The sequence below is a fragment of the Mus caroli genome, chromosome 10 (genome assembly GCF_900094665.2).
Source record: "Mus caroli chromosome 10, CAROLI_EIJ_v1.1, whole genome shotgun sequence".
NCBI classification, from domain to species: Eukaryota; Metazoa; Chordata; class Mammalia; order Rodentia; family Muridae; genus Mus; species Mus caroli.
The window spans coordinates 37,688,256-37,699,952 of NC_034579.1; the positions used below are offsets into that span (position 1 = coordinate 37,688,256).

General features: G+C 53.5%; 1 protein-coding gene across 2 annotated transcripts in view; it reads right to left on the minus strand.

The window, feature by feature from the left end:
- Foxo3 (forkhead box O3) overlaps nucleotides 1-9,752 on the minus strand; it is a 93,765-nt gene extending 84,013 nt beyond the window's left edge. The window contains exons 1-2 of one of the 2 annotated variants that reach the window (XM_029482566.1): nucleotides 9,395-9,752; nucleotides 6,975-7,704 (exon numbers count right to left, since the gene is read on the minus strand). In XM_029482566.1, the coding sequence (XP_029338426.1) occupies nucleotides 6,975-7,592 (618 nt within the window). In that variant the 5' untranslated portion in view covers nucleotides 7,593-7,704; nucleotides 9,395-9,752. Of the gene's footprint in view, nucleotides 1-6,974; nucleotides 7,705-8,681; nucleotides 8,910-9,394 lie in introns of those variants that run through there. The other variant, XM_021173587.2, reaches the window with a different exon arrangement.
- Nucleotides 9,753-11,697: the final 1,945 nt, after the last annotated feature.

Below are 11,697 nucleotides of genomic sequence, written 5' to 3' on the forward strand. Positions count from 1 at the left end.
TCTGTCACAGGCTCCCTATCTGTCACAGGCTCCCTGTCTGTCACAGGCTCCCTGTCTGTCACAGACTCCCTGTCACAGGCTCCCTGTCTGTCCCAGGCTCCCTGTCTGTCCCAGGCTCCCTATCTGTCACAGGCTCCCTGTCTGTCACAGGCTCCCTGTCTGTCACAGACTCCCTGTCTGTCACAGACTCACAGGAGAGAACCATGTCTATGCTGTTGGTTTGGGAGAAGGGCCTGCCGTGCCCTTGTCTCCTCAGCTGTACCTTGTCCCTTCCTTGCCCTGGGCTCCTTTTCCCACTATAGGAACAGAGTACACCTGGCACTGAGCATTAGGCTCCCCCACATAACCAGGCCTCTTCACCATGGGCCAAGCATTGCACAGCTGCTGGAAGGACCAGGGCTAACCAGAGAAGTTTATCTGTTTCACTCTGCAATGTTATCTCACAGGAGTCACTGGGCACTGAGGAGGAAAAACGAAAAAAAGATCTCAGATCAGAAGGCCAAAGCAGCCCCTGTTCTCTGACCCAGCCTAGGCTGCATCATCCTCTAGGCACAAACCTCTACTCCAGCAGGCCAGGCCCGGCACAGCCCCTCACAGGCTGATAGTTCTGCTTGGTTCTCCTGGGAAGGGGTATGTGTGTCTGTGTGTCTGTGTCTGTGCATGTGTGTGCACATGTGTGTGCATGTGTGCATGTGTATGCCTGTGTGTGTGTGTGTGTGTGTGTGCGCACACATGCGAGTGTGTGTAGTCTGAGTCATGACTCTGGCTGAGAAGTACTCAGAACCCGAGAAGTACTCAGCCTAACTAATCACCTATTCAGAAAACTCCCAACTCAGAAAAGCTACAGGCTGGCCCTGCAATGGCTGGTCGGAAGGATAGACTGCTAGCTCCCCTTCCTTCACAGGTGACTTAATTCCCAGCAGGGGGAAATAGAGCTTTCCATATAGCCAAGGCTCACGTGCTCCTACAGGAGGGAAGAAACTTTCAGCTAGCACCCCTCAGACAGTGTGTGTGTGTGTGTGTGTGTGTGTACCAATACACAGGCCTGATTTCCTCTTTCCCATAATAAAATGCTACCCATCACACCTCCCCCAATTTCTGGTGCGAACTGTACTTTTCAGGGTCTTTCACAGTAAGAAGCCAACACCCCAAGAAACTCCTTCACACCCCATCATATCAACACAAAGCCAGGAGGCCTGAGGCTGTGGGCACCCTCACACCTGCAAGTTATCCAGGCCACCCCACCAGCTCAAAATCCTGAGTCAAGGGTCTCAACTTTCCCCAACAAGAATCTCAGAAGGCCACCTTCTTGGGCTGAGGACCCAGTGAACCAAAAACCACCTCCAAGTATCAGAGAAGATTCTTGTTGTCGTCCGACATCAAGTATCTGAGAGTCAAGGGAAGGTATACAGAACCTGGGGGGAGCTGGGCAATGTAGTCTGAGGGGCATCTTCTGCGAGGTGAACTGAGAGTTTCCGGTGGAGACGTGGGGTGGGGGTGCAGAGCCACTCCTATGAGAGTCAGTTTAGAGGAAGGGGGAGGAGCCAAAGAGAGCACTTGAAGCAGGAGCTTGAAGAACTGGAAGCAAACTGCACTGACAGAAGCAGCTGGGAAACCACAGAGGCTAGCAGCTCACTCTCCACAGCAGTGGCGCCCCTGCACTCCTGTGAACACACTTTAACCACACCCCAGCAAGCTGTGAAACCCTGACCCGGTCACCCGTGCTCCTGACCTGGTACTTCACTAGAAAGAAATGAGACCGCCCTCGTATGACCCCTTTTAGTTATGAGTTTAAGTGAAAAGCCGTGCGGATGGGATGAGTCAGCTCTATCCAGTCCCACACCCCTGGAGGGCTGGCCTCCCTGAATGAGGCCTCATCAACAGAACCGAAGAGCTCACTCACAATCCATGCAAGGATGCAGGTGAGCTCTAGAACAGGTGGACTCTGGGAAATGCGGCCTTCTCTCAAACAGACACAGACTCTAGGCCTCATGCCACAGAGGCCTTGTATCTATCTAGCAAGCTCAAAATGACCTGCACACAGTCAAAGGCAGCTCTAACCCGAGAGTCTGCTACCTGCAGCAGCCTCTCAGCAGCTGAGGCACTAAGTAAACAGAAATACGCATACATAGGATGCCAAGGGTGAGCAAGAAGAACACGTTCACAAAACATCTTTCCTGTTAGCAGCCTGTATCTGCCCTCTGGACCTTAAACTTCTGTGTACTGGAATGTTATCCACCATATACTACCATCGTTTCTACCATCGTTTCCCTGGAGCTGGGCAGAATGCCCCGTGTACAGTATGCTTTTAATCAGCATGGGTTCTGATAGAAGTGGATGCTAAGGATTTTCACTGTTCGCCTTCAATTCACTTACAACCAAGCTGGATCGGCAGTTCCATAAAACGTAAAACACTTTTGGATGTCTGCTCCCCAGTTCTTTCTATAGCAGCCATAAGGCAAACTGGTTCCTAGACTCCTCAATATGTGGCACATGTAAAAAAAAAAACAAACAATTAGTCAAGAAGATCAAGTTTGTCTCCCAAAGGAAAGATAATTACAACAAAATAAATCCCATTTTTCCTCCAGCCCTAGAAACCCAAACTCTGAGACACCAGCAATGGATAAGAGGTAAACGCACCAAGGGCCTACCAGGCTTATCTCTGTATTATCAAGTTTGGGTGGGTGTCTGCTAAGTTGGTTTTTTTTTCCCCCCAGTCCAAGTAAATGACTCCTTTAGTAGACAAGGCCTTTTTCATTATCTTTCAGATAAACTATCTGGTATGTTTGTTTATGAAGCAAAAGCACAACACTAAAAAGTTTATCTTCACCATGTTCTATGGTATCGTTTCCTTAAAATAGAACCCTCCTGAAGTCTCCTAAAAATAAGCATGCTACAGTTTCATTTTCTGAGACAAACACCTGAAAACACACACTTAGCTTCCTTCTGAAGAGTCGTTCTGTTACATGGGGTTCAGAGATCAAAGTCTAAAAGGTCCAATTTCTTCACTTCATAGGTCAATGACACAGCTTTGCAAAAGAGGAAAACAGTCCCCAGTGCAGGCAGTGGGACAGCAGAAAGAGGAAGCCTGTTACTGAGAATCACTGACAAAGACAGGCTGCCAGAGGAAATTACGAAACAACAAAGGCCAAGCAGAAGACAGATTCTTCACACACAACTGTAACTGGCCTTTTGGTACTGGAAGGGGACAAAGATCAAACTGCAAACCAAGATGGATTTACGGCCATGTCATTTTGAAATTTAAAATGAAATTTGAAAACAAATTGCATTAAAATACCATTTTCTTAATACAGTGTACTGAAGGCTCCGCAGGGTTCCTTCCAGGAAGTATCCCCGGGCTGGTCAACTCTCATCTTTTCTTTTTACCTTGCAACAATCAAGAAGGCACTCTTTCCCATGAAAGGTGCAGACTCGGAAGACTTACCCCCTGCGCTACAGCAGAGGTCGTCACACCGTAGGTACCCCACAGACATGCATGGCTCTTTAGCATCCTGCCCTAACCCATGAGGAATGAGTGAGTGTGGGAATCTGTAATGTAGAGTAAATGATAGGCAGGGATTCCTGGTAAACCCTAGAGCACTTGGGGGCCTCCCAACCGACAGAGCTCACACTACATTAACTACAGTGCACTCCAAGTAAACTTAATCTGAATAAAGGAACCTTTCCGCCCACAACCACATCTGGTTGTTCCCTCCACTCTAATGCCTGAGGTAAGGGACCTTGGAGATAGCCATCACCCTCCCAGCCAGCATGCACAGAGCAAGGGCTTCCTCTTTGTTAAAATGCTATCTTTTGCCATTTGTGCTACTTCAGACTTCCTACGCAACCTCACCGTAGGATGATATATCCTGCAGCTACCAAAACATGACTCCTTTGCTTGGCCTCCCCCGCCTGTGTGTCCTTCTAAAGCCTAAAAGACGGCTAGGGGGTGGGGCAAATGGGCTTCTCAGGAAAGCAAAAAGGCTTTAGGACCGATTTAAAGAAAGCACCGAGATAAGCCCCAGACAGAGGCCTGTACACCTGTAGCTGCTAATTAGCCTCGAACTACCTGTGAGCTGAGAACAGTCTTTAATCTCTTCAGCAGCAAAAGAATGGAACTACATCAGCAAGCGGCATCCTGGCTGTAAGTTAGGATCACCTGAGGAACCAAAGCAAAACGGTGCCAACGCTGAGTCACACATGAGTCTAATTCTACCAAATTCTCTGAGCACTAGTATTTCTCAGCTGTTCCCAGGTAATTCTAAAAAGCCAAGCAATGCTGAAAATGACTGGTCTAAATTGCAACTTCAAGGTGTCTTTAATTCTGTAATTTTGGCTTTTTCAGGCAGTCTATTTTGTAGTCCTGGAACTCACTGTGTAGACCAGGCTAGTCCTAAAGTCACAGCCTGCCTGCCTCTGCCTCCTGAGTGCTGTGATTAAAGGACCCTACCATTTAGCCTTGGCTTCATTCTGTAATCACCTAATGTTCTGGCCCAAGAAGCCACAAAAGCAGGTCCTAAGACTCGAATTCCTGAACTGTATGCAAACGTCTGCAGGTTAACCTGAATTCTAGACATTTTTAGAAGCTAAAAATCCTAAAGTACAACTCACAAATGAAAGTACTGTGGTTAAAGCACGGGTTTCTAAAATGGCCACACATCCCAGGAGTCGATTCCTAAATTCAGATGCACAGGCGTGGGTCACATTAGCGCCTGACCCCTCTCCCCCTTACCTTCCATCCCCACTAAACCAGCAGACAAAAAAGGCTGGCATTAGTCATAGCTAGTGTACAAACCCGGCTGGCCAGTCAGCCTCCTGTTCAAAGGGCCTTCTCTCCCCATCATTAAAGATATGGAAGTGCCTGCACGGCTACTTCCTTTGATGAAGGTCATCTTACAAAAACTTCAACTAAATTATATTCCTTCAAGTCTTCAAGGATTCCATGACACATATCCTTAAAATTAAAGCAAAAATAATTATAAAACATATGTCCTAAGTTAAACATTATAAGCCTTTAGATATTCTATTGGCAATTTCTCATAGGGCTTTAGTTGAAGCAAGATAGCAGTAAAAGAAAAAACTGTGAGACAGACAATAATAACGTGACCACCCACATATGCCTGTGTCCCCTTAGCTCTATTGAGAGCCTAAAATCTTTATGAAAATGCAGACCAAACTCAACTATGGCTTCTTTTTGGTAACCGGCGTGGGCCACAACGCCTTTAGAAGGTTTTAGATTTACGACTTTCAGAAGTAAATCTAAAAAACAACTAAAGCCACAAACATACAAAACTGGTTATTTTTATAAGCACAATAGAATTAAAGAATTAAATTATTTTGAAATCCTAAAAAAAAAAAAAAAAAAAAAAAAAAAAAAAAAAAAACCAGTGGAGGCTAGGGAGATGGCTCCATGGGTAAAGGTGCTTGCCCCAAACTTAATGATCTGAGTTCAACTCCCAGAATCCACTTGTTGGAAAGAGAGAACCACTCCCCAAAGTTGTCCTCTCACTTACACATGCTATCACATTAGCAATACTTCCAAACAGAACCTTGTCCTTTCTGTAAACAACCCTAACCTCACACATGTGCTATTCCTTTGGAAATCAACAAAACTGGATCAAATATAAGCTTGTAACGTCAGCATCTGTATCACCAGAAATGAGATGGGTTTGTGGAATAGTATCAAAGCATACATTTTGCTTTTAAACCGTCCACGAAAGGCTCTTCAGTATCAGACACTTTTTCAAGTGTCTTGCTTTATCTGCAAGGCTCTTCCAGAGGCTTTATTTCAGGTCTCCACAAAGATGAGCTGTTCTTATTTATACACCTAGAAACCTAGAAGCCAGAAGCCACAGAGCTCACGATGACAGCGAAGTAGGAAAAGGAAGGAAACTGCAAGCAAGAGCAACTGCTGGGTGACTTCGCTCCAGGGACATGGGGCTGTGGCTGCTTTCAGGGGAATGGGTCTGGAGGTGCCCTGAAGAGCAGGGGAGCCCGGCAGGGGGCCAGGAGTCAATCTCTTTGGATGCCCAACTGCAGGAAGTCATTACATCATAGGCCTTGCCTCACCTCTCTCCCTACCACGTGTCGGGTGCCCCAAGAGGCTGAAAGGGAACAGAAGAGCCTCTCTGGCTCCTTTATAGATAGAAGCCATTATGGCCCAACCCTGCTATCAGCCCTCCCCCTCCCTCCTCTCCTCCCTCCCTCCCACAGAGGCAAAGCTCTGACCGGAGTCCCCGACACGTGACAACCTCGCCTCAACCACTGCCTACAGCAGCATAGACCTCCAGCGGAGCAGCAGGTGTAGCCTGCACACTTTTCGATGACAAATCCGACCTGTTTCAAGCCCCAAAGCATTTCAGAGGCTACCTGCTGGCAGGCTTGCTGGAGTGACGTCTCTCAAGAGCAAAGGTGTGAGGAAAGGCATGAGAGCCGGCCAGGGAACAGTCTGCAATCATTGCTTTTTCTAATGGGATCGATTTGCCTGTTGGTATCAACACCCACAAGCACAAGTTGGACCCAAAGATCCTCAGTTTGCTAGTATCAAGCTCCTGCCACTGCCTTGAACGCTGTCCCAAACACTCCCCCACACACGCCTTCCCTCCACCCACAATGTCCTCGGTGCATCCCACTTCCACCTCCTGTATTCCAAAGTTGGCCGCGGAGCTACCTCCTCCCCGCAGCCGAGGTAAACCAGCACATACAAATGTCTTGGTCTTTCTTCCTTAGTGTCCCTTGCCCACAGCCTACTCATCTGGGCATGCCCAAAACTTGCCCAGGACCCTCCCTTCCCACTTTGAGGCCATCCCCAGGCTTCCCTCCTCTAGGAGTGAAAAGAATCCCCCACCCCAAAGCCTCACAGCGAAGCTCCTCTGCCAACCCTCTCCGGACGTCGGCAAACGGACCACTTCAATACGCGCTTGGCGCTGCGAAGGCCTGGCAGGTCCGACCAACAGCCCCTGATAGGCACGCACCTTCCAGCCCGCAGAGCTGTTGCTGTCGCCCTTATCCTTGAAGTAGGGCACACAGCGCACCATCCACTCGTAGATCTGGGACAAAGTGAGCCGTTTGTCCGGGGAGCTCTCGATGGCGCGGGTGATCAGGTCAGCATAGGACAGGTTCCCCCAGGCATTCCGCCGCGAGGAGCATTTCCTTGGTTGCCCAGAGCCCCCAGCCGCCCCCGGCTGCGGCGGTGGCAGTGGCTGCTGAGGCTGCAGCTGCGTCGGCGTGCCCCCACTCAGCGCGCCTGCGGCGGACGCTGGCCCCGACCCGAGGTCCTGCCCTCCTGGAGCCAGCAGCATGGCCGAATCCTCGAGGAGCAGCCCGGAGCCCAGCGTGCTGCTCACGCCGCCACCGATCACCATGGCCGAGCTGGCTTGGCCGCCGCCGTCCTCATCGTCTTCATCGTCGTCCTCCTCGGGGATCATGGAGTCTGCGGCCGTCTCCCCCGAGGGCTTGGCCGGGCTCGCCTGCAGCTCCGGCCTCTGCAGGGGCCACGTACAGGAGCGTGGCCGACTCTGTGGCTCGAACTCTGGGTCCAGCTCCACTTCGAGCGGAGAGAGCGGGACCGGGGAGGCTGGTGCCTCTGCCATCTTCGCCGCCTGCCCGCCGCCCGCGGCTTGGGCTCTTGCTCTCTCCTCTCGAGCCCAGGCTGGGTGCGGCGGGGGAGAGACGGGGCACCGCGAAGGCTCGAGCTCCAGCTACCTAGGGAAGCGCGAAGAGAGAGTTGGTTATCCCGTGTTGGAGCCTAGTCCGCGGAGACTCCTCGCCCGCGGCCGCCACCTAGAACGGATAGACCTGGGGACGTGCGTCCCGCGAACCTGGCGCAGCAGACGCCGCCCCCTGGCCCGGCCGCCCCAGAGACGCGAGCGAATCGACGGCCCTGCGCGGGGCAGCCCCCTCCCCCGCTGCCGTCGCCAGAACCGTAGGTCTCTCCGGGACTAGGTGGCGGGGCGGAGGGGGGAGGGGCGCCCCGGGGGAGGGGTGGCCGCGCCAGTAAGTGTGGGCGGCCTCCGGACCCCAACAGCTCGGCAGTGGTCGGAGGGCGAGCGTGCGTGCGTGCGTTTGTTTATGTTTGGCTCTGGCTCGCTCAAGTGCCTCCCGCGGAGGCGCAGGGCAAGTCGGCAGAGTCCTGGGCTCTTCTCCCGCTCCCCAGCCCTGCGATTTCCCCCACCCCACCCCTCCCAGGCGAGAGGCCCCCTAGGGCTGGCGCAGGCAACTCCCTTCTTTTCCTCTCCACCCGCGGACCAGCAGGGAGAGCGTGGGGTCTGGGTGCAGACCTGCCAGGATCACTTCGAACGAGAGGGGGGGGGGGCGACCCCGCAGGACTAAGAAGATCTGAGATGTATTTTCTTGGGGACGTGGGGCCCTCCGCCCCCTCCCAGGTCAGAAACGGGAAGGAGGAAGCAAGTGGGAACATAAATCTTCCAACAGGTCGGGAAGCGCCAAATCTCTCGGACTGCATGAAAACCTGGACCAGCACCGTTCATCACCTCCTTGCTCCCGCTGCTGCCATCTTGACAGTTCCCCCTTCCCTCAAGTCCTTTAAAGACACTAGCGGGAGAGAAGGGGGGGAGCACACCGAGTCACGGGGAGGGAAAGGGAAGCGCCTGGCCCAGCTCGGAAACAGATCCGGAGTCACTGGAAAGGCGGCCGCCCCGTTGCACAGCTCCGGCGCCTACCTCGTCTCTTTCCCTTCAGGAACGAGGCGGGAGGGCGTACGATTCCGCGCGAGCCCAGGGCACCGCGACGAGGGGACTCTCGGGCCGCCGCCGCAGCCCGCTGGAGGAACCGCCTGTCAGCCTGTGCTGCGCCGCCGCCTTCCACATTCCTCCTCCTCCCTTCCACGAGCAGGGCGGCCGCGGCAGCAGCACAAAGTTATAGCCACTCGCAGGGAGCCTCAACCTAGGCTGACGGCGGGGCGGGTCCCCGCCCAGGGGGAGGGCTGGGGCGGGGGCCGGGAGGGCTGCTGTGCGTGCGTGTGGGAGTGCGCGTGTGTGCGCCCTCGCGCCTGCGCGGGGCTGCGGGAGTGGGGGCGGGCGCGCGCGGGTCGGGACTCGGCCGGCTCCGCAGCCCTCCGGGCCGGGGTCCCGCGCTCTCCTGGGGATCTCAGCGGCCACGCTGGCCCGGGACGAGAGGCCAGGTCAGACAGCACACCACTGCGCGCCGCCGCCGCCGCGCTCTCAGCCTTGAGCCCTGCGTTTGGCTCGTGGGTCCCTGGCCTGCCCGTGGGTGCGTGGGGTTGGAGCCCGCCCCAGTATCGGGTTCCTTATTAGGAACCTGACACCAGGGAACACCCAGGTTAAGCCGGCAGCCGCAGGTGACAAGGGTTACCTGGCCGTGGAAACACTGGCCGGAGAAGATCGCGCCAAAAGGTGTGTCACTGGACCCTCACCTGGGACGCCCGGCGACAGTCGTGCTTCGCTTTCCACGGATTTTAAGGCTAAGTGGGAAAAGTGCAACTCAGGAAGAAAAGTGCAGTGCGCCCCAGCCCTGAACGCAGGAACAGAAGATAGCTAACTGGAAGCGGGCAACAGTTTTCGTATGCTAAAGCAGCTGATTACGTGCTTGACTTTTCCAAGTCTGTAGACTTCAGATCGCACCTTCACAATCCCTTATTCCACGATCCGTGCTTCCCGGCCGTACTGTGTGCTTTTCTGCGCCACACGCGACATGCATACCAAAAAAGTCTACCATGCATTCTGGTTCATACGTAGCTTTCAAAACAAAACCCTCTCGGTCTCTGCAGCTAAAGTCTGGGCTCCGCAACAACCCAATACCCTAAAAGAGCCAGCCTAGAAGAGCCTGCAGAGGCCGCCCACCCCGGAACTCCGGCCTCCAGGCTTTACGCGCGATCCGTCACTCAAGTGACGTGAGGCCCCCGCCCCTGCACCAAGCTAGTTCGACGCGTACAAACAGATGATGTCATTGTCTCTACACGCGCGTGACCCCGGAGCCCTGCGCCGCGTCGCCATTCGCTGCGCCGCTTCCTCGTCAAGCCACGCCGCGCGCTGACTGGCCGCCGCCGCCAGTCTCTGGGCTCCAGACGCCCCTCGCTCCTCTTCGCCCCCGCCCCCAGCAAATAATAAACAATCGAGTAAAATTGCAAGGACAGAGGGGAGGGAGAGCGAAGGCGCTCCGAGTGGCAGCCTTCGGCGCGCAGACGGCGGGAGGACTAGTGGAGGACTGTGCAGGGAGGAGGGAAAGGAGGTAGGGAGCGGACCTGAGCCGCACGCTCCATCAGGGCGAGAAACTTTGAGAACCTCGGCGAGGCCAGCTTGCTAGCGCGGCGGGCGCTAGGACCCCAGGGCCCTGGCGAGACGGGCGGGGCGGAGCCTGGTTGCGCAAAGCCCGTGGGCGGAGCCTGGCGGCACGTGCGGGAGGAGGGGGCGCGTTGCACGGGCTCGCCCCGGACGCGCAGCCCCGGGGGCTGGCGCGCTTGTTTACCAGCACACGTGTGTGTTATTTTTGAGATGGAATGTAGGGCTGGCTGAACGGCTGGCGCGTGGGGCCGCCCGCGTCGGCGGAGGGACGCGGCGAGGCCCGCGCTGCCGCGGCCTCCCCGGGCGCTGTTTGCAAGGAAGCCCGGCTGGCCCGTAACCCGCTTCCCGCATAGCCCAGAAGTCCGGACCACGCATCTGGGCGGCGAGATTCTCGCGCTACCCAAGCAGCTGCAGAGACCAAGGGCGCAGACCGAGAAACGCTGCCTCCCTCCTTTGCGTGCTCTTGGGGCTCCTGCCTTCACCAGAACAAAGCAACTGCTTTAGATACACACCGGTACACACACCTGGACCACACGGTGGACACTTAACACCCTGCGTGGTCTGTGACCTTGCTACAAATATCCCCAATCCTTTGGTGCAGGTTTTCGGGCTGCATGGCTCGGCCCATTTACTAATAAATATATTTCCGTCACCTCGGCTTGTCTTTGGAAAGGGGAGCTGAAGAAAGGAATTCTGCCTTTTAGGGTTGCTATGCTACCTTAGGACCCGCCTCTGTCCTTTCCAGTCTGCTCCACTAGTAAGCCCAGAACTTGATTTTGATTTACAGCCTGGCAACATAGATGGTGATGTGGGATCACAAATTCAGCTTCGAGTGCCTGTGCCTCAAATGGGTGGGGATTTGTGCAGAGAGGTTAGGGTTTATTACCTGGAATCTGGTGTTAGGCTCTGTGCCCATATCCAGAAGGCCAGCTCACCGACACTTTGCAATGTGCAACGCAAACGTCAAAGACTTCACTCACTGTTTTTAAAACACCAAATATATATACATATATAATATATGTATATATACATATATGTGTGTACATATGTATACATCTACATATATGTATACATATGTGTGTGTGTTTGTTATGAAAGAAATACATACATCTGTAAGTCTAAGCAGTTCGTCCCATTTGAGTACAGTGTATCCTAAGAGCATGCAGAAATTTGGGACTTTACAAGAGTTTGTGGATTCACTGAGAGCATTCTGACCCTGAAGGTAGGGACAGATAGTGGGTCCAGTCGAATGCCTGCATTATCTTTAAGGTAGACTTCTTTTTTTGCTGTTAAAACTGGATGGGTCTCATGTAATCTAGGCTGCCCTTGAACTCACTATGTAACTAAAGTCAGCCTTGAATTTCTGACCTTACATTCCTGAGTGGAGATGACAGATATGTGGCACCATGTCCAGCTAAGGTTTAAAAAAAAAAAA